Raw genomic sequence first — 27,266 nt, 5'->3', positions numbered from 1 at the left:
TTTATTTTAGAACTATTTTAAAAAGTGGCGATTATCAAGCAGTTAGGTTTGTAAACTGCCTTCGGCAGTAAAGAATTACTTTTGACAGCTCGTGGTGTTCAAATGCCACTTTTGGACTGAAAAGCAAATAATAGTCCTCCTACTATCATGTGATGTGCTTTTGAAATCAACAGCTAGATGGACCTGGTGGGGAATTATTCTCAGTCTCCCAACAGGCTCTGCACACCCTTGTGGCGCTTGTTGGTGTGATGGGTGCTGTGGCTGGGGGGGGGAGAGAGGAGAAAAGAAGCCCACAGATGGAGATCATAATGGACTATCCAACCTCCGTTCCCAACACTTGACAGATTTATGAACCCGTGTCTGACAGGTACATGAGTTGCAGCACCCGCCAACCATTTCAGTTTGTTAGCCAACGGCATTCTAAAGGGTGTCTTCACATCCTTTGTGAATGCCTCCCACTGTGTTGTCCTGACTGAGAGGAAGGTAGGAGCATACTATATTTCTGACACAGCAAGTTATTTTTCTGTACTTTCAGTGTGTTTAAAGGGACAAAACATGGTGAGCTGTGCATGTATTCGAAAGATGTACATTTTTTTAATTATGTCTAACTTTTTCAAATTTGCCCTCAAGACATAAAGCACATATTTTGTTAGTCTGGTGAAAAGGGAATATATGGTATTGGTAGTACTAAGGCCAACTTGAATTTGCTCTAGTAGATGGTGTATTTTGAAAGGGATGACCTAAATATCTGGGGGGAAAAAAATTGTTTTCTTTAACCACTTAAGCCCCGGAGGATTTGGCTGCTAAAGGACCAGGGTTTTTTTTGCGATTTTTTACTGCTTGACTTTAACGGACAATTGCGTGGTCGTGCGACACTGTACCTAAACGAATTTGACGTCCTTTTTTTCCCACAAACAGAGCTTTCTTTTGGTGGTATTTGATCACCTGTGCAATTTTTTGATCACGCGCTATAAACAAAAAAAGAGCGTAAATTTTGCAAAAATAACAATATTTTTCACATTTTTTTATATGAAATTCCCCCAAAAAAAAAGTAAAAATCAAAATTTTTTAACATTTTTCGGCCAATTTGTTTTATGCTACATATGTTTGGTAAAAAAAATCGCAAAAAGCGTATTTTGATTGGTTTGCGCAAAAGTTATCGCGTTTACTAACAAAGGGAAAGATTTTTGTCATTTTTGGTGTTTTTTTTTTTAACGCGTAATGGCGGCGATCTGCGATTTTTTTTTTCGGTACTGCGACATTGCGGCGGACAGATCGGACCCTTGACTGACATTTTTGACACTTTTGGGGGTACCAGTGACATTACTGCAGTAATCAGTGCTATATATATGCACTGTTACTGCAAAAATGACACTGGCAGGGAAGGGGTTAACTTTATTGGACAGGGAGGGGTTAAGTGTGTCCTAGGGGCGTGATTCTAACTGTGTAGGGACTTTCCTATTGGTGTAAAAGCAAAGATCAACCGTTCTACATAGTAGAACGGACAGATCTTCACTTTTACACAGGGAGAACTGACAGGCAGCTTGTTTACACAAGCTGCTCTGTCTTTCTCCCTTCACAGGAGCGATCGCAGTGTGACTGGCGGACATCGAGTCCGCCGGTCACACGCACTGACTTGCCTGTGAACGAGCCGCGGCGGGCGGGCGCGCGCCCGCCCGCGATAGGCTCGCAAGTCAATGACAGGCGAGTGACGTACCGATACGTCACTCTGCCTGGCCGGGGCTGACCGCCGCAGTATATAGTCGTGCGGCGGTCGGCAACCGGTTAATGCTACAGTGCTGAATGTCCTGAAATCTGAAATGTACATCTGTGCGGAAAAAAAACAGCTGGTTTCTAGATGGAGAGAGAGAGATATTTGTCAGACCTATTTACATACAGTGCCTTGCGAAAGTATTCGGCCCCCTTGAACTTTGCGACCTATTGCCACATTTCAGGCTTCAAACATAAAGATATAAAACTGTAATTTTTTGTGAAGAATCAACAAGTGGGACACAATCATGAAGTGGAACGAAATTTATTGGATATTTCAAACTTTTTTAACAAATAAAAAACTGAAAAATTGGGCGTGCAAAATTATTCAGTCCCCTTAGGTTAATACTTTGTAGCGCCACCTTTTGCTGCGATTACAGCTGTAAGTCGCTTGGGGTATGTCTCTATCGGTTTTGCACATCGAGAGACTGAAATTTTTGCCCATTTCTCCTTGCAAAACAGCTCAAGCTCAGTGAGGTTGGATGGAGAGCGTTTGTGAACAGCAGTTTTCAGTTCTTTCCACAGATTCTCGATTGGATTCAGGTCTGGACTTTGACTTGGCCATTCTAACACCTGGATATGTTTATTTGTGAACCATTCCATTGTAGATTTTGCTTTGTTTTAGATCATTGTCTTGTTGGAAGACAAATCTCCGTCCCAGTCTCAGGTCTTTTGCAGACTCCACCAGGTTTTCTTCTAGAATGGTCCTGTATTTGGCTCCATCCATCTTCCCATCAATTTTAACCATCTTCCCTGTCCCTGCTGAAGAAAAGCAGGCCCAAACCATGATGCTGCCACCACCGTGTTTGACAGTGGGGATGGTGTGTTCAGGGTGATGAGCTGGGTTGCTTTTACGGCAAACATAACGTTTTGCATTGTTGCCAAAAAGTTCGATTTTGGTTTCATCTGACCAGAGTACCTTCTTCCACATGTTTGGTGTGTCTCCCAGGTGGCTTGTGGCAAACTTAAAACAACACTTTTTATGGATATCTTTAAGAAATGGCTTTCTTCTTGCCACTCTTCCATAAAGGCCAGATTTGTGCAGTATACGACTGATTGTTGTCCTATGGACAGAGTCTCCCACCTCAGCTGTAGATCTCTGCAGTTCATCCAGAGTGATCATGGGCCTCTTGGCTGCATTTCTGATCAGTCTTCTCCTTGTATGAGCTGAAAGTTTAGAGGGACGGCCAGGTCTTCGTAGATTTGCAGTGGTCTGATACTCCTTCCATTTCAATATTATCGCTTGCACAGTGCTCCTTGGGATGTTTAAGCTTGGGAAATCTTTTTGTATCCAAATCCAGCTTTAAACTTCTCCACAACAGTATCTCGGACCTGCCTGGTGTGTTTCTTGTTCTTCATGATGCTCTCTGCGCTTTAAACGGACCTCTGAGACTATCACAGTGCAGGTGCATTTATACAGAGACTTGATTACACACAGGTGGATTCTATTTATCATCAGTCATTTAGGTCAACATTGGATCATTCAGAGATCCTCACTGAACTTCTGGAGAGAGTTTGCTGCACTGAAAGTAAAGGGGCTGAATCATTTTGCACGCCCAATTTTTCAGTTTTTTATTTGTTAACAAAGTTTGAAATATCCAATAAATTTCGTTCTACTTAATGATTGTCTCACTTGTTGATTCTTCACAAAAAATTACAGTTTTATATCTTTATGTTTGAAGCCTGAAATGTGGCAAAAGGTCGCAAAGTTCAAGGGGGCCGAATACTTTCGGAAGGCACTGTATATTTTTGGTGTTTTTCTGTTAATAGCACTAGGGAAGTTTATTATTGAACCAATGCAATAAACGTCATTTTGCTGTAGCCTGTGTGTTTCTATGCATGGTGACCATGTGTTGCCTGGCAGCCTATTTGCTGTGGTTTGCCATTAAAAATAACTGCAGTCATGACAGTGGAGCCCTGTGGGCGGCGGTTTTGGTTGTGGGAGCCCCTCCTTATCCCCTGGTGCTGACTCCTGGATTTTTTTACTCCCTGATCGCTGCACATGGAGTGCAGATTATCCTGGTGGCTGCAGGTGCTTGTTTCTGTGGTGAGTCTGGTGGGGTTCTCTCTCTCTGCTGAGGATCGCTTGGTGCTTGTGCCTGGCGACCGGGTGGTGCTACCAGCACAGTTGGGTTTTTTTTTTTTTTTTTTGCAGTGTTTTACACTTTGTGGGGTCCCCCTGGTGACTCATAGAGTCTTTAGAGCACATCTCCCCACCGGATCCCCTCTCTGAGGCTGCGGGGCCCTCTGGGTCCCAACTATCCATAGATGCACTGGCGGCGGTCCTGACGTCCTTTGTGTTCTGAGTGGTGGTAGCTATCGGGCGACGGGCTAGCAAAAAGCGCCCCCGCCTTCCCCTGCCACATCTGTCTCATCAGATCCTAAATCTGATTTGGCCACCACGGACGTGGGTCTCCCTGCTGGTTCTGCAACCACAAGCCCGGAATCCTCTCATATTGAGGATGAGTCCTCCATATCTGCAACTGCGCACGGAAAGGCGCTGGTGAAAGCACTGATTGTATCTGTGTGTGAGACCTTGAAGATGGAGGATGGAGAGGCAGGTTTCCTTTGGCACTCACAAGCCATCCAACGTGGCAAAGGTGTTTCCTTTCACCGCCTATTTTGACAAAATTGTCACAAAAGAGTGGGGAGGACCGAAGTGTTCCCTTGGGGTCCCTAGGCCATTTTCTAGGCGTTACTCTGAGGAGTTCTTATTAAGAAGTGGACTGTTCCACCGGTGGTAGACCCTCCGGTTTCCAGATTGAACAAGGCAACCATGATTCCAGTTGAAGAGTCCCCGACCTTTAAGGATCCGGCTGACAGGAAGACAGAGGCTGTGGCCCGCAATATGTACACCCTGGCTGGTTCGGCACTGAGATCACTGGCGCTTCCTCCGCTTTGCCGTAGGAGAGGAGCATTATCGGTTTGTGGCATTACCTTTTGGTCTCGCCTCTACTCCTTGGGTCTTCACGAAAGTGTTGGCTCTGGTGCTAGCTTTGTTATGCCAACAGGGGATCGTGCTACTGGGCTACTTGGATGGCCTCCTTCTGTGAGCAGAGTCTCCTACTGCTCTGGTGGACAACCTGGAAATCACCATACGAACTCTGCAGGAATTTAGCTTTGTGGACAGAACCAGAGCAGACTTCTGAAAATTCTGAATCCAGCCAAACTATCTGGGTCTGACTCTGGACTCCGTCTTGGCCAGAGGGCTCCTTCCTCTGGACAAACTCCAGAAAATGCAGGTTGCAATTCCATCTCCTGCTGTCCAGCAGATGGTCATCCCTCCAGACTTTCATACGGGTGCTGGGCCTGATGGTGTCTACATTCGAGGTGGTTCCGTTTTCACAGTTCCATGCGAGATCCCTGCAAAGGGAGATTCTGGCCAAATGGGAAAAGACTCCGCAGTCTCTGGACAATCCGATCAGGCTGAGTCTGGGAACAAAGGAGTCCCTGATATGGTGGCTTCGTTCTCCGGCGCTTCGGCTGGGAAAATCCTTCCTCCCCTTGTATTGGACAGTAATCACCACGGATGCCAGCCGGTCTGACTGGGGAGGCGTCCTTGACAGCATTCTGTTTAGGGGATCTGGACACTGGAATAGTCCAGACTTCTGATCAATGTTTTGGAACTCCGAGTGATCAGACTCTGTCTGGACCATTGGACGGATCATCTTCAGGGATGTGCAGTGTGCAATCGAACAATGCCACGCCCGTAGCTTATGTCAATCACCAGGGGGGCACAAGAAGTGTGCTGGTGGCTCTGGAGGCAGCCTGCATTCTAAGGTGGGATCTAAGAGCTGTTCGTTCCAGCCCTCTCCGCTGTACACATTCCCGGGGTGGAACACTGGCAGGCATTGGACCAAGGGGAGTTGTCCATCCGGAGGTGTTTCGTCAGTTGTGTCTCCGGTGGGTCATCCCCGAGGTCGAACTGTTGGTGTCTCGGCTCAACAGAAAGGTGCAGAAGTTTGTGGCTCGGTCACGGGATCCTCTGACTGGTGGCCCCCGTTGGGGTCAGTATTGTCTGATTTACACCTTCCCTCCTTTCAAGCTCTGCCAACACTTCTACGCGGTATCGGGGCTGAAGGGATTCCGGTCATTTTAGTGGCTCCGGACTGGCCTTGCCGGGCTTGGTATGCCCACCTGGTGCGGCTGTTTGCCAACGTTCCTTGGATGTTTCCTCTCAGGGAGCATCTGGTGTCCCAAAGACCCATCCTCCATCCTGCTTTACAGTATCTGGCTTTGACGGCTTGGCTGTTGAACGCCAGGTGCTGAAGGATAGAGGTTTATCTGAGTTGGTGATTCCTACGGTTAAAACCTAGGAAATCTACTTCTAGGAAGATCTACCATCGTACGTAGAAGACGTACATTGCATGGTGTAAGTTTCTTGGGGTTCATCCTCACTCTCTTTTTTTTTTTTTTTTGGTGGCTCGGATCTTGACCTTCCTTTAACGGGGGGTTGAACAGAAATTGGCCTTGAGTAACATCTAGGGCCAGGTGTCGGCTTTGGCAGTCCTCTTCCAATGACCCTTGGCCGCACACTCCCTGGTGGGTACCTTTCTTCAAGGTGTACGACATTTGGTTCCTCCAGTGCGGTCTCTGTTGCTGCCTTGGGAACTCAATTTGGGGATTTCGGTCCTTTGGGAGATTCCCTTGCTTACATTGTCTGATTTTCATTTGAATGAAGACATTGTGCTGCCTTCCCTGTTTCCCAGGCCTAAACATCCGAAGGAAATTGCCTTGCATGCCTTGGATGTGGTCTGGGCAATTAGGGTGTACTTGGCAGCTACGGAGTCTTTTAAGAAGTCAGACTCAATATTTGTACTCTCGAATGGGCCTCGGAAAGGGTTGTCCGCTTTCTCTTCGACCATTTCCAGGTGGATCGGACAGATGGTTATTCAGGCCTGTTTCATCAGGGGTCAAGTTCCTCCGTTCCCTGTCAAGGCGCACTCTACTCGGGCGTTTAGTGCCTCCTGGGCCTTCCGTCATCAGGCGTCAGTGACTTGCCAAGTGTCTATCTCCGCCCCTTGTTAGTAACGCTATCCACCCGCAGAAGCACCCTGTGAACGTCCGGTGGAGCTCGCCCTCCGACCAGAGACTTTTGTCCCCACCGGGCCCCTCTAGTGAATATGTGCGTGCAGCTGCTACTAGAGGCAGGTGTCAGAGGGAGTTCCGTAGTACGGGCAAACGGCAGACTTGTCTCGTCACAGCCGTTGTCTTCTCTCTGCTCAAGCACAGACTTTCCCTGTGACTGTCCATAGCCAGGGCCAGAGCCCGTCCTCCCCGGAGACACACAGCAAGCACTAGCTGTACAACAAAGCAGGGACCATGTGTGTGTCAGTCAGAAGAAGGGAAACTCTTCCCATCTCCAGCAGTGACATCATCCTGCTACTGGAAGATTAACTCAAGTCTTTGATGAACCTTGGGGAGCCTGCTGAACTTTTTTGAAGGGAGAGAGGCATATCAACAACACCAAGGAAATCACAGAGCGAGTTATTGATATAATTCCGGTAAGAGGCTATTTGGTTCTTAAACAAGAGGTGAAGAGCACAAGTATTTTGGTGTGGTCACATGAGTTCGTTTTTGATTATTATTATTTATTGCACTTATCTATCGTCCGCCGGGTAAGGAGGAAATTTACCAGGTGGAGGGATTTCATCACTGTTATCGATTTATTATTTGAATCTCACATCTGTTTTTAAGTTATCATTATTGTCGACTGAAGATTTTATTTCTTTGGACTTTGGGACTTTATGATTATTTTTGATGGCTACTGTTTTAGCCTTGGGAATTTATTTTTCCCCATCCCTCATGTTTAACACTGCTTTGGGACGTCCCAATGGTTATGAAGATCAGGAGCGGTGTCTTTCAAAGAACAAAAGAGAAAATGGGATTTTTGACTTACTGTAAAATCCATTTCTCTGATGTTCATTGACGGACACAGCACCCGCCCCTCTGTGGAGTTGTAATTCTTCTGACACTGCTTGTAACTAAACTGAGTACCTATAGCAGAGAGAGGGAGTATACTCCCTGGGACTGCCCATAAGCATAGCCAGATTTTTTCTGCCTAGTGTCCTACTTCTATAGGGGGCAGTAAAACTCAATGGTTATGAAGATCTGGAGCTGTGTCCGTCAATGAACATCAGAGAAATGGATTTTACGGTAAGTCAAAAATCCCATTTTTCGCTGATACATGCGATGTGTGTACTGCAGAAGTATTCACAATTAGCTACATAATAGTAAGCAGTAGCAATATGGTCAACTTCCCGTCTGCTGCCAAAACTAAATAAATTCAGTCTGAGTGCTTCTGCACCGATCAGAAGAAGCCTTGTATTTTTTTTCTTCTTTTTAGTGAATCCAAGGCTTCCTCTAATTGGCCTGGAGAGGGGGCTTGGACGGATGACCCATTGATTGCCACCTCCTCCACTCAGTGAACTGAAAGCTGGAATTCTACTTTTAAATGGACATGTTTTTGTTTTTTTTTGTAAAGGAAAAAACTATGTTTCTAACATTATTCATACCCTTAAAATGTTAATCTATAATGTACATATAATAATGTACATATATAATGTAAATAAGTCTCCCTATCCCTTACTGAAACTAAAATATAGACTTGATATTTCATAAAACATTCGCTCAAAATTGCTGAAACATTTTTTTCTTTTTCTTTTTTTCATTCTTCTTTAGGCTCAAACACTTACGAAGAAGCAGCTGCATATATTCAGTGTCAGTTTGAAGACCTTAACAAAAGAAAGGACACAAAGGAAATTTATACCCATTTTACATGTGCAACAGACACCAAGAACGTGCAGTTTGTATTTGATGCAGTAACTGATGTCATCATAAAAAACAATCTCAAAGACTGTGGCCTTTTCTAAAATGTGTAATTACATGGTAAGCCAAAATACTCTGAAGTTTCACGTGTGTGTGTGTGTATATATGTGTGTGTGTATGTATGTGTCTGTAGATATATAGAGATATACAGTACAGACCAAAAGTTTGGACACACCTTCTCTTTCAAAGAGTTTTCTTTATTTTCATGACTATGAAAATTGTAGTCACACTTCAAGAGGTAGCCACCTGAAAGGGTTTTCACTTCACAGGTGTGCCCTGTCAGGTTTAAGTGTGATTTCTTGCCTTATAAATGGGGTTGGGACCATCAGTTGTGTTGTGCAGAAGTCAGGTGGATACACAGCTGATAGTCCTACTGAATAGACTGTTAGAATTTGTATTATGGCAAGAAAAAAGCAGCGAAGTACAGGAAAACGAGTGGGGCCATCATTACTTTAAGAAATGAAGGTCAGTCAGTCCGAAAAATTGGGAAAACTTTGAAAGTGTCCCCAAGTGCAGTCACAAAAACCATCAAGCGCTACAAAGAAACTGGCTCACATGCGGACCGCCCCAGGAAAGGAAGACCAAGAGTCACCTCTGCTGCGGAGGATAAGTTCATCCGAGTCACCAGCCTCAGAAATCGCAGGTTAACAGCAGCTCAGATTAGAGACCCGGTCAATGGCACACGGAGTTCTAGCAGCAGACACATCTCTAGAACAACTGTTAAGAGGAGACTGTGTGAATCAGGCCTTCATGGTAGAATATCTGCTAGGAAACCACTGCTAAAGTAAGGCAAGCAGAAGAGACTTGTTTGGGCTAAAGAACACAAGGAATGGACATTAGACCAGTGGAAATCTGTGCTTTGGTCTGATGAGTCCAAATTTGAGATCTTTGGTTCCAACCACCGTGTCTTTGTGCGACGCAGAAAAGGTGAACGGATGGACTCTACATGCCTGGTTCCCACCGTGAAGCATGGAGGAGTAGGTGTGATGGTGCTTTGCTGGTGACACTGTTGGGGATTTATTCAAAATTGAAGGCCTACTGAACCAGCATGGCTACCACAGCATCTTGCAGCGGCATGCTATTCCATCCGGTTTGCGTTTAGTTGGACCATCATTTATTTTTAAACAGGACAATGACCCCAAACACACCTCCAGGCTGTGTAAGGGCTATTTGACCAAGAAGGAGAGTGATGGGGTGCTGCGCCAGATGACCTGGCCTCCACAGTCACCGGACCTGAACCCAATCGAGATGGTTTGGGGTGAGCTGGACCGCAGAGTGAAAGCAAAAGGGCCAACAAGTGCTAAGCATCTCTGGGAAGTCCTTCAAGACTGTTGGAAGACCATTTCAGGTGACTACCTCTTGAAGTGTGACTCTACAATTTTCATAGTCATGAAAATAAAGAAAACTCTTTGAATGAGAAGGTGTGTGCAAACTTTTGGTCTGTACTGTATATAGATAGATATAGATAACGAGCAGTGCCCTCTAGTTCCTCCTGTTTTGAATTGTATTGTAACTGTATTGTCTTCCCTCACATTGTAAAGCGCTGCGCAAACTGTTGGCGCTATATAAATCCTGTATAATAATAGATATAGAGATATATATATATATATATATATATATATATATATATATATATATATATATATATATATATATATATAATATAGATATATATATTATATACAGGGAGTGCAGAATTATTAGGCAAATGAGTATTTTTGAGGATTAATTTTGTTATTGAACAACAACCATGTTCTCAATGAACCCAAAAAACTCATTAATATCAAAGCTAACTATTTTTGGAAGTAGTTTTTAGTTTGTTTTTAGTTTTAGCTATTTTAGGGGGATATCTGTGTGTGCAGGTGACTATTACTGTGCATAATTATTAGGCAACTTAACAAAAATCAAAGATACAGTATACCCATTTCAATTATTTATTTTTACCAGTGAAACCAATATAACATCTAAACATTCACAAATATACATTTCTGACATTCAAAAACAAAACAAAAACAAATCAGTGACCAATATAGCCACCTTTCATTGCAAGGACACTCAAAAGCCTGCCATCCATGGATTCTGTCAGTGTTTTGATCTGTTCACCATCAACATTGCGTGCAGCAGCAACCACAGCCTCCCAGACACTGTTCAGAGAGGTGTACTGTTTTCCCACCTTGTGAATCTCACATTTGATGATGGACCACAGGTTCTCAATGGGGTTCAGATCAGGTGAACAAGGAGGCCATATCATTAGCTTTTCTTCTTTTATACCCTTTCTTGCCAGCCATGCTGTGGAGTACTTGGACGCGTGTGATGGAGCATTGTCCTGCATGAAAATCATGTTTTTCTTGAAGGATGCAGACTTCTTCCTGTACCACTGCTTGAAGAAGGTGTCTTCCAGAAACTGGCAGTAGGACTGGGAGTTGAGCTTGACTCCATCCTCAACCCGAAAAGGCCCCACAAGCTCATCTTTGATGATACCAGCCCAAACCAGTACTCCACCTCCACCTTGCTGGCGTCTGAGTCGGACTGGAGCTCTCTGCCCTTTACCAATCCAGCCACGGGCCTATCCATCTGGCCCATCAAGACTCACTCTCATTTCATCAGTCCATAAAACCTTTGAAAAATCAGTCTTGAGATATTTCTTGGCCCAGTCTTGACGTTTCAGCTCGTGTGTCTTGTTCAGTGGTGGTCGTCTTTCAGCCTTTCTTACCTTGGCCATGTCTCTGAGTATTGCACGCCTTGTGCTTTTGGGCACTCCAGTGATGTTGCAGCTCTGAAATATGGCCAAACTGGTGGCAAGTGGCATCTTGGCAGCTGCACGCTTGACTTTTCTCAGTTCATGGGCTGTTATTTTGCGCCTTGGTTTTTCGCTTCTTGCGACCCTGTTGACTATTTTGAATGAAATGCTTGATTGTTCGATGATCACGCTTCAGAAGCTTTGCAATTTTAAGAGTGCTGCATCCCTCTGCAAGATATCTCACTATTTTTGACTTTTCTGAGCCTGTCAAGTCCTTCTTTTGACCCATTTTGCCCAAGGAAAGGAAGTTGCCTAATAATTATGCACACCTGATATAGGGTGTTGATGTCATTAGACCACACCCCTTCTCATTACAGAGATGCACATCACCTAATATGCTTAATTGGTAGTAGGCTTTCGAGCCTATACAGCTTGGAGTAAGACAACATGCATAAAGAGGATGATGTGGTCAAAATACTCATTTGCCTAATAATTCTGCACTTCCTGTATGTATATATATATATATATATATATATATATATATATATATATACTCATGTAGCTCGTTAGTGTTACAACATCTCAGGTGTGAATGGGGAGCAGGTGTGTTAAATTTGGTGTTATCACTCTCTCTCATACTGGTCACTGGAAGCTCAACATGCCACCTCATGGCAAAGAACTCTGAGGATCTAAAAAAAAAAAAATTGTTGCTCTACATAAAGATGGCCTAGGCTATCAGAAGATTGCCAAGACCCTGAAATTGAGCTGCAGCACAGTGGCCAAGACCATACACTGGTTTATCAGGACAGGTTTCACTCAGAACAGGCCTCGCCATGGTCGACCAAAGAAGTTAAGTGCACGTGCTCGAGGTCATATCCAGAGGTTGTCTTTGGGAAATAGACGTATGAGTGCTTCCAGCATTGCTGCAGGGGTGAAGGGTCAGCCTGTCAGTGCTCAGACCATACGCCGAACACTGCATCAATTGGTCTGCATGGCTGTCATCCCAGAAGGAAGCCTCTTCTAAATATAATGCACAAGAAAGCCTGCAAACAGTTTCCTGAAGACAAGCAGACGAAGGACATGGATTACTGGAACCATATCCTGTGGTCTGATGAGAACTTATTTAATCTAGTTGGTGTCAAGCGTGTGTTGCGGCACCCAGGTGAGGAGTAAAGACAAAATCTGTCTTGCCTACAGTCAAGCATGGTGGTGGGAGTGTCATGGTCTGGGGCTGTATGAGTGCTGCCGGCACTGGGGAGCTACAGTTCATTGAGGGAAACCATGAATGCCAACTTGTACTGTGACATACTGAAGCAGAGCATGATCCCCTCCCTTCGGAGACTGGGCCGCAGGGCAGTATTCCAACATAACGACCCCAAACACACCTTCAAGATGACCACTGCCTTGCTAAAGAAGCTGAGGGTAAAGGTAATGGACTGGCCAAGCATGTCCCCAGACCTAAACTCTATTGAGCATCTGTGGGGCATCCTCAAATGGAAGGTGGAGGAGCGCAAGGTCTCTTAACATCCACCAGCTCTGTGATGTCCATTATGGAGGAGTGAAAGAGAACTCCAGAGGCAACCTGTGAAGCTCTGGTGAACTCCATGCCCAAGAGGGATAAGGCAGTGCTGGAAAATAATGGTGGCCACACAAAATATTGACACTTTGGGCCCAGTTTGGACATTTTAAGTTAGGGGCGTACTCACTTTTGTTACCACACATTGTAGCAAAGTTTCATTTTCATTTGCTTTATAGAAAAATGCTGTAATAGTCCCTGTTTACACTATAGCGATGACAGACCTCGCATGTGATTCGGAGCGCACGGATTGTATGGCTGAATTTGCATCAGATTCGGACAGAACACGCACAGGACCCTTTTTTTGGGTCTACAGCAAAATCGGATCGCATGGTGGCTCATACTAATACAATCTGATTCATGTCCGAACCGTCAGTTTACATAATGCAGTGCGAACTGACAGTTTGGACATTAATCGGATCGTATTGTTAACTTTGTATTGACACCCTCAGAGATTCGCATATGGTAGTGTGAACTGCCAGCGATTTGAATGCGATGCGGGAACCCACAGTGTATTTGCAGTGTTCCCGCATCACATAAATGTGAACCGGCACTTACTTTGGAAGTTGTTGGCCTTTTTTTGTCCCAGTCCTTTATCTTTACCTACTTTGCTCTAGGCCGGGACTCTGTTTTGGGTACAAACGTAATCACTCTAAATTTGCTAAGGCATTGTTTATTGTAGCAAAAACATAAATCAGTTTTGATAGTAATTATCTTTGATATAAAAAAGAGAAGATCGCTTGCGGTTTCCTATCAGAGGCACGGGAGGGTTCTTGTTCTTTTTCAGCTTGCATTCTTGGTAAACATGCCGCACCCCTGTCTGCTCTGCTACTCAGTGTGGCACTCCATGCTCCCATAGACAGAAACCATGTAACATTGGGGCTCCATATTCATACAGGTCTTTGATGAGCAGTGTATTAACATGGCCAGATTACTAAAACTTTAGGCTAGACTCACACCTGACCAGTGGTGATGCATTGTGATAATACAAAATTACCCACCTCCCACCCGCCCTATAGTACAATGGCGGCGGGCAGGTTCCCCTCTGTCTGGGATGACGTTGCACCAGTGTCTCCTCTCTCGCACACCCGCAGCGGCCTAGGACACGGCGCAAATCCGATGTCTGCAAAGAGTCGATGAGGCTGCTCTTTACCCATGTGATCTGCTGTGTCCAATCACAGCCGGTCACATGTAAACATTGAAGTGCTGTTTATCGGCTCTCCTCGCCTCGCACTGTCTGAGGCGAGGACAGTCGATCAGCGGCATCTCCTCGCAGGGGAGACATGTACAGGTAATCAGGGCACTGATTATCAGTGCAGCCTCAGCAGTGTCTATCAGTAACACCATTTACTCCCATCAGTGCAGCATATCGGTGCACATCATTTGAGGAAAAACGAAAATCTAAAACAATTTTTTTTTTTTTCCCCCCTTCAAAATTTTTGGTCTTTTTTCGTTTTGTTAGGAAAAAATAAAGCCAGTGGTGATTTAAATGCCACTAAAAGAAAGCTCTGATTGTGTGAAATAAACAATAACATTTTCTCTATCGCTCATTGACAGACGTAGTCCTCGGTGATACAGCACCTTCGGGTTATGTTGCCTCCACAGGAGTAGGACTAGACAGGAAATAAAATGCTCTGGCCACACCCTAGGGGCAGTCCCCGAGGGTATATCCTCTCTCTCTCTGCCACAGCAAATCAGTTTTTTTCTGTCTAGTCAGGAGTAAGGACCTAGATACCTTGCTGGGATCTTCGGTCCTGGCAGGATTTTTTTCTTAGAAAAGATTTTTTTAGACAGCTTTTTTTCTCCAGTGTTCCTGTGAGATCTTCAAGCAAGAAAGCTGAACTGGGCGACGGGCGGGATGTTGAGATCCAGTGGTCGCCCCAGTTCAGCCTACGAGCGCGTGCAGGCCATAGCTCGGCGCGGGGTCGGCCCCGACATAGTCCCACTTGAGGGGACTGACCCTGCGAGTTAAACGTCTCGCTGAAACGCCAAGGACCATGAGTCACGGCGTCCGTATTGGTCGACAGCCCTCCAACTTCGGTGGAGAGGGGTACTGTCAGGAGTTGGCGCCCGCCTGGTTCCGGTATGGTGAGTAGTATGTTCCCCTTTTCCCCCTGACGGGTCTTGTGGTGAACGCGGGCCCCTCTCTGTAATGGTAAGGATGTGTTCCCCTCTATCCTATAACATAGCACAGATCCCCCTATATTGAGTGTGATTTGTGTGTACAAAAAGCCAGCAGGCTTGGTTTGGGAGCTGACAATCTAATTACAAAGTATGTTTAAATGATTGTAATATGTGGCAGCACTAGAATCTTACTGTGTTACTAGAAGTATCCTACCTGTCAGAAGCCACAGGACAGGTATGCGGCTTGCCAGGTCATTCCTCCAGCTGAAGCAGGTCTCCCGACGGCCACGCGGTTCCGCCAGGGTTCGGTACCGCCGGTCAAGCTGATCTCCATGAGAGAAAGATTTTGCGATGCCTAGTTACTCTGCAGGACGCCGCTATGCTGTATCAGACCGCCGTAGATCGCACGAGGCCGCCATTTTGGCGTAGCCTCGTGTCTGCAGCATGGGGGCGGCCATGTTTGAGGTGACTCAAACACCTCGTGGAGCTAGGGGAGGCGCCGGAAGGCATGCAGAGGGGTGGGGCCGCCTCCTTTCTTCCCGGGCAGCCAGCCAAAAGACTTCCTGTTTGTGAAGACAGCGCTGTAACCTGTTGCAGTGAACTCTGAGCATCAAGTGGTGAGCCTGGGGGTCTATCTCTCTCTCTCTCTCGATCAATAGGGAACCCTAGCAGGTAACACTGAGGGGCTTTTGTGGCGCTGGGGGTCTGAAAAAAAAAAAAAAAAAGTTTTTTATTTAAGTTTGGATTGTATTTTCCGGGTAGTTACTGGAATAATCATGGACCCTGCCACACAAGTACCCCCACCTGTTTCCCTCGAGGGGGCCACGGGACCCGCCGGTGCACAGAGTATGGATGCATTTACAGCAGTTTTGGAGTCTATGGTGGCTCGGGTGGAGGCGGCCTGTCAGGGTCGGGGGTCAAGAAAGCGACCCCCGCCTACCCCTATATTATCTGACACCTCTGACTCAGATTCAGAGATGGTCACTGCAGCTGCATGTCCCTCTGCAAGGGCTGTTATCTCAGGTAAAGCTCCCTCAGACAGTGAGGAGGACGTTCATTCTTCCGCCATAATTCAGGAAGAAGCATTGGTGGACGCACTAGTTGTGGCGGTGCGGGAAACCTTAAGACTTGAGGTTTTACCGGCAGAGGCAACTGAAACAGAGATTCCCTTTGGTACTAACAAGCCCATCAAAACGGTGAAGGTTTTTCCTGTACCCAAGTGTTTTGGTAATAAAATTAAAGGAGAATGGGAGCATTCTAAGCGTACCTTTACTATTTCCAAGCGTATTGCTAGACGCTATCCGTTTGAGGAATCCCTCATTAAGAAATGGACGGTACCACCAGTGGTGGATCCACCTATTTCCAGGCTGAATAAAGCCACGGTTATCCCAGTGGAGGACACTTCGTCCTTTAAGGATCCGGTGGATCGAAAGATGGAAGCGGAGTCCCGCACTATCTTCTCCCTGATAGGGTCAGCATTTAGACCAGTAATTGTTATTGGTCTAGTTTCCCAGACACTAACGGAATGGGCGAGATTGGTACGCCAAGACCTAAGGGGAAAAGATATCTCCCAGGGAACATCTGATTTGATGGAACCGATTATACAAGGGCTACAGTTTGTCTGTGACGCAGCCTTGGATGCTACCCCCCTATTAGGGCATGCATCTATGTCAGCGGTAATCCTCAGACGTGTGCTGTGGTTAAAATGCTGGTCAGCTGACCTAGGTTCCAAAAAGACCTTGACGAATCTCCCCTTTCAGGGGAATCGCCTATTTGGGGCCACCCTAGATGAGATTATTAAGGATGCCACTGGGGGCAAGAGCACTTTCTTGCCACAGGCTGCTAAAGCTAAGGGACCTCGCAACAAGCGAGGACCTTTTTTTTACCGCCCATAAAGGGTTCGCACGCCCGGCTGGAACAAGCGGGAAAGGCAAGACTCCTCCAGGAGGGTTCAAGAAAGGCTGGTCGGACAAACAGAGGACCGACTCAGCCAAACCCGAAGCAAAGGATTACACAGCCTGAAGGTGCGCCCCCACCCGGGTTGAGGGTGGGGGGACGTTTTCACCGGTATTCAGGACATTAGATCGAGCATCGACTACTACTACCGGTGCGATTCTTCCCTTCCAACATTTAAGTACTACAGGGAGCGGTAGTCACCGTTCCCTGAATAGATCTTTTCCTTTACCTTTTCCTAAGATTAGTCTCAATTCCCCACAGGAATCGGATCTGGTTGACCAGACAGACCAAGAAGCCTCTAGCCGGGTGACTTCGGTCCCTGAGATTCAACCAGGAGAGATCACCGTTCCTGATAGGAATCAGGTGTCGGATAAATGTGTGGGAACAGAAAACGACCAGACTTTCTCGGATGGTCGGGGCCAGATAGCTCTAGGGACGCCTGGTTCAAATCCCGTCAGTGCCAGTGGTCCTAGAAATTCTAGGCTGGCCTCGTCAAGCCGGCCTGGCCGACATGGACTTGCTAGTCGCGGACGTTCCGTGGGAACTACGTCTCAGGGAGTATCTGCGGTCTCGAGGACCAATCTACCATTGTGCTTTACAGTCGCTGGTTTTAATGGCCTGGCCATTGAGACCCAAGTACTGAAGGACAGAGGGTTGTCAGCTTCAGTCATTCCTACCCTTATTAAAGCAAGGAAAGCGACTTCCAGCAGAGTCTATTATCACACATGGAAGACTTATATCGCGTGGTGCGAATCTTTAGGATTTCCTCCACGTACCTATTCGGTGACTCGAATATTGGCCTTTTTGCAAAAAGGGGTTGAGCAGAAACTAGCCTTGAGCACCATCAAGGGTCAAGTTTCAGCATTAGCAATCTTCTTTCAGAAACCTTTAGCTACCAAGTCCTTGGTGCGGAATTTCATCCAGGGGGTGCGGCACCTGGCTCCACCAGTCCGCGCGCCCTTACCGCCCTGGGATCTTAATTTGGTTTTGTCGGTTCTACAGAAACCTCCTTTTGAAAACATCAGGGAGATTCCCTTGCTTACTTTATCCCAGAAGGTGGCCTTCTTGGTGGCTATCACTTCTGCACGCAGGGTGTCAGAACTGGCTGCTTTATCATGCCAGTCCCCATACTTGGTGATTCATAGGGATAAGGTAGTACTCCATCCTAAGCCATCCTTTCTTCCTAAGGTGGTTTCAGATTTTCATCTGAATGAAGATATTGTACTACCTTCCTTGTGTCCTCAGCCCAATCATCATCGGGAACATGCGTTGCATTCCTTGGATGTGGTTCGGGCAATCAGGGTATACCTGAAGGCTACGGAATCGTTCCGTAAGACGGATTCACTTTTTGTGATCACGGATGGCCCCAGAAAGGGGTTGCCTGCATCTGCCGCGACTATTGCCAAATGGATTAGACAGACGGTGGTACAGGCTTATTCTATTAAGGGTCAGAGTCCTCCGTTCCCTGTTAGGGCGCACTCCACTCGAGCGCTCAGTACTTCCTGGGCCTTTCGCCATCAGGCGTCAGTGGTCCAGGTATGTAAGGCGGCCACCTGGTCGTCAGTACATACCTTTACAAAATTTTATAAAATTGATGTGATGGCATCGGCGGATGCCTCATTTGGCCGCAAGGTTTTGCAGGCCGCAATTTGAGGAGACCGGTGGTCTACCTCAAGGGTTTTTTTTCTGTTTGAAAATTTTTTTTTGTTGAGTCTCATCATTAAGGATGAGCATTGTAAACTTCTAGTTGGCACCGGTTGGGCCTTCTAGATTTGGATTTGATTTCCATTTTTCCCACCCCTCATTTGTGATACTGCTCTGGGACGTCCCGAAGGTGCTGTATCACCGAGGACTACGTCTGTCAATGAGCGATAGAGAAAAATGGATTTTTGTAAAATCTTACCGTAAAATCCTTTTCTCTTAGCTCATTGACAGACGTAGTACCCGCCCCTCTGTTTTTGAGTTGGGTTAAATTCTCTAAACACTGCTTTTGTGACATAACTGATTTGCTGTGGCAGAGAGAGAGAGGATATACCCTCGGGGACTGCCCCTAGGGTGTGGCCAGAGCATTTTATTTCCTGTCTAGTCCTACTCCTGTGGAGGCAACATAACCCGAAGGTGCTGTATCACCGAGGACTACGTCTGTCAATGAGCTAAGAGAAAAGGATTTTACGGTAAGATTTTACAAAAATCCATTTTTAATTTGGATACAGTGTTGCATGACCACGCAATTGGCGACCGCGCCAAATGATGAAAATTGGCCTGGGCAGGAAGGGGGTGACGGCTCCTGTATTGAAGCAGTTAATGTGCTGGAAACATGCCTCAAAAGCCCAGAAAATTGACCTGCATCCTTTCTGGAAGTACACTGTGGCATAAGTTAGTGTATTGCCATGCAGTGTGCTGCAGCGCATCTCTGTCGGCAAAGTGCATTGGGGTGGCATTTAGAGTGAATTCCATTGCGCCCACGCAAGTATCGTGCCATGTGTTGCCACAGCACAGTAATATGAACCGAGCTTTAATATTGCAATCCTGATTGCCATGCAAATTCTCTTCATGAGCAAGCAGCCTCCATGTTTGTGATGTATTTGTGAAACCAGAGCACTGCTGTGTGACTTTTTGCACAACTATGTTGTTACACCTCCCCCTTTTTATAGTACTGCTTGGGATTTTATTAGCCTTAGCAACAGTGAGGTCCGCCACCAATAAGAAGTTAGGAGCTCATAGGATTTCCAGCAGGTTAACCATATATTTCTTTCTTGCATGGTATTGAATGTATTGCAGAAATGTACTGTTTTTTTTTTTTTTTTTTTTGTAGCCCAGATATATACTTTAAATTTTAAATCCCATTCCAAATTAGCAGTTAAGCCTAAGTCCTAGTCTCCTGTCACTTTAAATATCTCATGTGGGCCAAGTTGACCCAAAGGAACCATTTTCTGTATTAATTGATGCGGCTGCTGTGGATGCAGTATCAAACTGCATGCAGAATCCACGACATAGTTTGCAGCGCTGTGTTCTGGTAGCATCTTCGGAGACTTGCATAATGGCGGTACAAAATCAAGGCTTCCACAGATTGGCTGTGGTGAAGATCGTAACGTCATCTGCCCACCCCTCCCAACTTGGCTAATCAGTGGATGCCTTGTTGGACTGTTTCTTGCCACTGCACCGATATCAAAATGGGAACAGCGGGTGTGTTAATGCAGCTGCTGCATCTCAATAAGCGTGAATGGAACTGCTTTGCACATGGGCGCATGGAACATCTCTGCATCTGCTGCAAGCACATATTATAACGTGGATGTACCCTTAAGTGCGTCCATATTAACAGGCCTAGGAAACCTCATGTTTCTATTTTAGAAAGCGATCTAGACGACTTAATGGAGCCTGAAGTACTAGTGGACAGTGAAGACGAGGAAGAAAAAAAGTAAAGACCCAAAATTCAAAAAGAAGTCTAACAAATTTCCGTCACTCAACCTCAACCCGGCAATTGCACTCTTCGTAAGACAAACAACCAAAGACATTGAAAAAATATGCAAAGATAAAACAACACATAACCTTACAAAACAACAAAAAGAAGCCTTAAAAGAGCTAAAAAACAATGAGGAAATTACCATCAAACCCTCTGACAAAGGAGTAAACGTTGTCGTCATGGACAACGACAAATGCAAATCCATGTGTTTGAGCATACTAGCAAACAAGAAATGCTATAGGAAAATATCGCTTGTAATGACAAAAACCTATAATGAAGACTTTTACAAAAAAATCGACAAAGCACTAAACAATGGAACAATATCTCAAACACTATGGGAGTATGTACGAACCACCCATTCAAGAATACCAACTTTTTACGCATTACCAAAGGTACACAAAGACCAAGTAAACCCACCAGGAAGACCCATAATCTCCGGCAATGGAAACATCACTGAGTCAATGAGCAAGGTCATTGACATGTACCTCAGACCCCATGTTGCCAAGCTACCTTCGTACACCAAAGATACAGTACATCTACTTAAAATCCTGAATGATCTAACGATACCAACTGATACATATCTAATAACTATTGACGTAGAATCGTTATATAATAACATTTCTCACAACAAGGGACTCATCGCAGTCCATAAAGCACTAGACCAACAAAGCCAACACGATCAAAAATTTAAGGATTTCATCGTAGACATGCTGGATTTTATTCTGAACCACAATGTGTTCACCTTTTGTGGCAACTACTACCTCCAAACCTGTGGGGTCGCCATGGGCACTAGCTAAGCCCCATCGTATGCCAACATCTATCTAGGGATGTGGGAGCAAGAATTCCTATCCAAAGAGGAAAACAACAAATTTTTGTAAATAACATCATGATATGGCAAAGATATATCGACGATATACTGATTTATTTGTAATGGCCCGAAAGACATGATCTATGATTGCCTGGAAGAAATTATCAATATAATTTGTTTTTTGCTGAAACAAGTCTCCTTCCTCGATACATGGATTTGCAAAAATGAGATTGGAAGAATCTTGACAACCTTGTATAGAAAAGAGACTGCAGGTAATACAATACTACACGCTTCCAGCTTTCATCCTACACCCCTGAAAAAATCCATTCCTTACAGCCAGTTCTTGAGACTTAAAAGGAACTGCACTAATTTGAAAGATTTTCAATCGGAAGCCGATGCCCTCACTGAACGCCTAATGCAAAGAGGCTACACAAAGACATCTTTGAGAAAAGCCTTTAAGAGGGTGAAGTTAAAAGATAGGGAACAACTCCTTCAAAGGAAACAAAAAACTGGAATGTGGAAATGAGGAACCTACCACTAGAATAATTGAGATATACTAACGAGCATCAAAAAATAAGGAGCATCCTAAAAAAACATTGGTCTATACTTAAGGAAGACCCAAACATCACTGGCTTGGTACCGGATAACCCCCCCATTACTTTTAGAAAAGCTGGCTCACTAAACCAAAGCCTGGTTCACAACATAATGAAGGATCTAGAAAAGATCTGTGCAAAACCAAAGGATAGTATATCTAATGCGATGCGAGTGTGGATCTTTTTACGTCGGCAAAACTCGGCAAGAGTTTGGAAAAAGGGTTAACAAACGCCTACAAACCATGCGTCTTGGGAACTACTATGTCCCTCTTGGGAGACACATAGCTTATGATCAGAAGTATAAAATGCCCAAGATAACATTTATGGCCCTAGATCGAATCCATATCCCAAGGAGAGGAGGGGATTGGAAAAAAACACTCTTGCAAATCGAAATGAGGTGGATTCGCTTTTTAAAAGCAGCAATACCACCAGATCTAAACGAAGCGGGAAGCTTCCGTCCTTTCCTGGAAGGCTTCACCTCAGGAAAAAACGATTAATTCTATTTTCCCCAAAAAATATCCGTTGGATCCATTCAAAAACTATAGACATCCATTCACCAAAATACTTGAGTCTTTTTCTCCAAAATGGCCCCAACAATACAAGGTCACCAATATATCCTAACACTCCCCCTCCCTTCCCACCCTCAGGCCCTGATATTTTTGAGAGCAGAACCGAGAGAAAAACATCTCTTTCTCTGTAAATACAATTATGTCTACCCAAGTAAACCTCCCATCTTTCAGCCATAAGACTTATACCAAAAATATGCCCATCCCGAGGAAGTACACCATCTATGCCCAACATTGACTGTTCTCCTCGTTCCCCCTACCCGTCAACCTACCCAGGCATAATCTGTGCCACCTCCAACCTTGTTTTTATTTCAACTGCTGTTAATACAATACAAGATATCTTGAAATGTATCCATAATAACTAAGTTTTTGATTTGTTCAAAATTATATATGACTATCTTTTTATATATATATATATATATATATATATATATATATATATATATATATATATATATATATATATATATATATATATATATATATATATATATATATATATATATATATATATATATAATTTAACATATTCTTCTGTCAATATGTCAAGTCTCCACATGTGATGATCGCCCTCAGTTTTTCTTTTTGATCGCACCCGGCACGGAAAGCCCCGATCAATGATCGGGGCGTTAGGAGTTTAAAAGGATGGCAATGCTTGCCTCTCCAGATTCCCCCCCAACCGGGGTTTCCAAACTCCATAGCACGTGCCACGTGTCGGCGGCCTACATATCACGACCGCACGGCATTCTGGATGCGCAGCTGCCTAATTTGACACCTGCGCAACAAGGAAGTGCCGCTTTATAAGGCCGGGTAACGCACCATTTTCTTTGTTCATCTCATCTTCTTTTTCAATCATTCATATTTAAAATCCTTACATATTTTATAGCTACGAACTTTCTCATCTTGAGGAACTCCTTTTTTGGATTCTACCAGTACAGCTAATCTATATGATTTAGCCTGTAAGTAAACATAATTTTTTATCTACAATTATTTCCTTTTCCTAAAAAAAATAGCATTTTTTAAGTAATTTATCTCAATTACACGTCATTTTATAGAAGCAGCCTTAGTTCCTGATGCGACTTAGAAACCTGGGGAAAACCTTTCACACATGGACCAGACAAAAGAAAGATGTATGTAACATAAAGCACATTGCATAATTCTACTTTAAATTCTGCATATGTGCAAAAAACTTACAATTCCTTGTTGTTTCTAGACATGGTTACTTATCCTTGAAAAAGACTAATGCCTATACAGCTGAAATGCGTAGGATAATCTCCTGGACATTTTCCTCTGAACTAAGTTCCAAGCCTGAAATACACGCATGGAACAGAGACAAATGTTCCTCAAAAGTCACCATTTTTCACCTTGTCACCTACCTTTCTAACTTCTTCACTTCTCTCACCGATAGACCTTAAACCCATCCACGACAAACTTGTCTATTACCTTGTAAAACCTTTTTTGAAAATAAACTGTTCAATTTTTATTCTATGATACTTTACTTTGTTTACTCTTGCCCTTAAAGTCCCAACAACCTTGGTTTGAGGCACCAAACCCAAAACACAACGATTTCACAGGGACGATGGCAAAACCTTACTATAGGGCATCCTAGAGATCAAAACCCCTTTTTCCAATATATTTTTTTGAAAACAAATGCTTCCTGTAATTTTAAAGTGGACCTAGCATGTTTTTCATGTTTAAATGTATGCTTGCTATGTAATATGTAATTCCTGCAAGGACCGGGACAACACAATTCTGTAAATCCAAGTGCGGCTGCCATGTTCAAAGTGTTCTGCTGTACACAGATCAGTCCCTATCGCAGCCTCCCAACATGTAATTTGTTACAAAAATACACTATTGCAGTCTGATCAATGTGGGAGAGGAAATTGAAGACTTGAACACCTCAGCCAAGGCAAAAGCACTAGAATGGAGCTTATCACCATCATGACGACAGTCCGCATATATGCGGCCCCACTGGACTGGGCTTTTTTCTGTGGGACCACATATATGCACTGCACAGAGACCGGGGTCCTATACTAAGGATCAGTACCCGGAACGCCTGGTTCCAGGTCACCCGATTGCTGTAATAGCCTCGATTGGCTATCACAGTGATCAGTCACCGTAAAGCCCACCACTATGTATCTCTCCGTGTGAATGGAGAGGAAAAATTCTCTCTCTCTCTCCCCCTCCCCCTTATTTTGGGTTTCTTGGTGGTAGGTTATGGTAGTAACAAGAAATGTATAGTTCTAGTTTAAAAAATGTTTTTTTTTTTTTTTTTTCTCTTTTTGGACCAGTTTTCCTTTGATAAAACGAAATCAGGCGATAACCATTACCTTATACCACCAAATGAAAGCCCAATTTGTCCTAAAAAAAAAAAAGTATAATTTACCTGGAATGCACAAAATAGTTGTGGTGATATGTACAGTTTTACCAACACATGTCAAAATTGCGAAATTATGCTAGGTCATGAACATTTGTTTTACCCTTAGGCCCATTTCTACTTACCTGAGTCTGATTTTCTATCCAGCGCTGTGCACAAGAGCTGTGGCTCTCTGCTCTCTCCTTTCTCACAGGGCATTTTGATAACAGTGGCTCCCACTGCTGTCAATCAAATTGTGGTGGTGCAGGGCCGAGCCCCTCTGTGTGTATGGATGCAAATCAAGCCACCACAAGTGTCCCGATAGAAAGTTGCTTTCTATGGGGCACTTGCCGAGGAGCCAGGCAGGGAACCCCAGAAGAGGAGCATTGGGGCTGCTTTATGCAAATCCATTGCACTAAGCATGCAAGTATAACATGTTTATTTTTTTTTTATTAAAAAAAAAAAAAAAAAATTAAAGGTTTATAATCACTTTAAGGGCAGATTGTTAATGATAGATCGTAGACCTACAGTAAAAAAAAATTAAGCTGCTGTGTATAATGACATGTCAGGAATTTTTTAATGTATTATAAAGTTACTCAAAGCACTTATTACTTGCTAGTTCAGGGGTATTCAAAGTATTGCCCTCCAGTTGTTCAGGAACTACAGTTCCCATCATGCCTGGTCATGTCTGTGACTATCAGAGTTTTACAATGCCTCATGGGATGTGTAGTTCTGCAACAGCTGGAGGGCCAAAGTTTGAGGATCCCTGCTCTAGATAAACCCTATATTGCCAGATCCTTGCACTATAGCCAACTGTAAACAAAGTAAATGCCATAGACTTTGTATTTGGATTTGACTAATATCATTTATAATGTCTACCTTTTTCTTTTCAGATTGCATTTGACTTCACCCTGTTATAGCTTGATGGCTTTTGGAGTGGTTTAAGACTAAATGAACAGCGGACCAGTACTCCAGTACTGTACTTGCCAGTTTTATTAGCTTTATTTATGTTCATGTCTTGTAAATTTTCAAAAAACAAAGTAACTGCTACTAGGCCACACAATGGAGAAGGTATATTTGATTGTATGTATACTGTAATTGTAGGAATGTTATTTGTACAGACATTGAACAGAATATTTTAATAATTTGATTTGTTCTATTAAAAAAGAAAAAAAAAAAAAAATCCTCGGTTTTATGAAATGCTGTTAGAGGACATTACTTTTTTTTCTTTCCTCGCCTGTTTAGGTTATTTAAAGAAATAATGTATATTTTATTTTTTTCCCTTTTAAGCATGCATGCTGCCTTATTCTGTGTTCTGCAATGTTTCCTTGCAAGCCTGTAAGATAGATATATATATATAATGAAGCCTAATGAAATCTGAACACCTTAAAGTTGCACAACCCCAGGGCATGTAACACAGAATCATCCTGTCGGCCTGAGCCTTCACTGTGCATTTTTATTATCTAATAGTTATCTTGTGCATTGCCTTACAGGTGGTGCCAAAATTGCATTTTTTATACATTTTAAAATCAACAAATCTTTTATTTGTAAATAGATTTTTTCCAGGTGTTCGTCTAGAACATTTTTTGTGGGCTATTGAAATGCAAACAAAAAATAAAAATTTTGAGATTGATGACTTTATTCTTGTTGGAACCTGTTCTTGGCATGCTGACCATGGCAGTACTTTGTATAGATGAGTCAGTCTGGCATTATTTAATTCCACATATGTACCACACTTTAGTCCACGTGAGCCTTTCCATTGAACCATGCAGCCAGATGATGTTCCATGGTATTCCATTTTAATGTGTGACTTTGTGATGCTGTCTTTGTAATTGCCTCACTGTCACTGTTGTCTTAAAATCCTATCATTCCTTCACCGTTGTAAATTTCAGGGGTGGTATGATGTTGTAGGCCCTCCTTGGAATTAAAGAAAAAAGTTCCTGATGCGTTTTTTTTTTTTTTTTTATTGGGTTTTAAAACAAACCACTAAAATTTTCAGACATTCTGATTTACGCGTAGGTACTAAAAACCTGCATAGAGACAGCTTTTTCACACCTTTACCTCACTGTGAGTTGACTGCTGGCTTCACTCTTAGTCGATCTCATCAAAATTGTGTTGCTTCATATTTACCTGAAATTCACCAGTAACTTTTGTGTTGTCCAGAACATGTATAAATTAATTGTACTTGTTGTTACCTTCTTCATTAAAGTTTTTGTACTTCACTATATGGAATTAATTCATGGTGATTGATTATTAAGGTTACAACTGAATTCTTTGTGCCTTGGATGATTTTTTTTTTTTTCTCCTTTTTTTTACTTGGAGTACCTAGAAAAAATCGGATGCATACCTGTAAAAAAAAAGGAAAACCATATTGCCCGTGTTATGTATTATATTAGAGCACACAAGCTGGTCAGTGTTCTACATGGGTACCTTGATTTTCTCCTGTATAACTGTGTTGCTAGTGATTCTTAATAAACCTTGCATTT

The 27,266-nt window shown here is 43.8% G+C and overlaps 1 protein-coding gene across 1 annotated transcript in view; it reads left to right on the top strand.

Annotated features, from left to right (window-relative positions):
* The window catches only part of LOC309554387 (guanine nucleotide-binding protein G(i) subunit alpha-1), a 137,746-nt gene extending 110,739 nt beyond the window's left edge, over window positions 1-27,007 (top strand). The window contains exons 8-9 of the mRNA XM_082256060.1: window positions 8,452-8,658; window positions 25,674-27,007. Coding sequence (XP_082112186.1) covers window positions 8,452-8,642 — 191 coding nt within the window. The 3' untranslated portion in view covers window positions 8,643-8,658; window positions 25,674-27,007. The remainder of the gene's footprint in view (window positions 1-8,451; window positions 8,659-25,673) is intronic.
* The last annotated feature ends 259 nt before the right edge of the window (window positions 27,008-27,266 follow it).

The sequence above is a fragment of the Pelophylax lessonae genome (genome assembly GCF_965119305.1).
Source record: "Pelophylax lessonae genome assembly, chromosome: 4".
Taxonomy (NCBI): domain Eukaryota; kingdom Metazoa; phylum Chordata; class Amphibia; order Anura; family Ranidae; genus Pelophylax; species Pelophylax lessonae.
The sequence above is the reverse complement of the archived record's forward strand: the minus strand, read 5'-3'. Positions and strand labels throughout refer to the sequence as shown.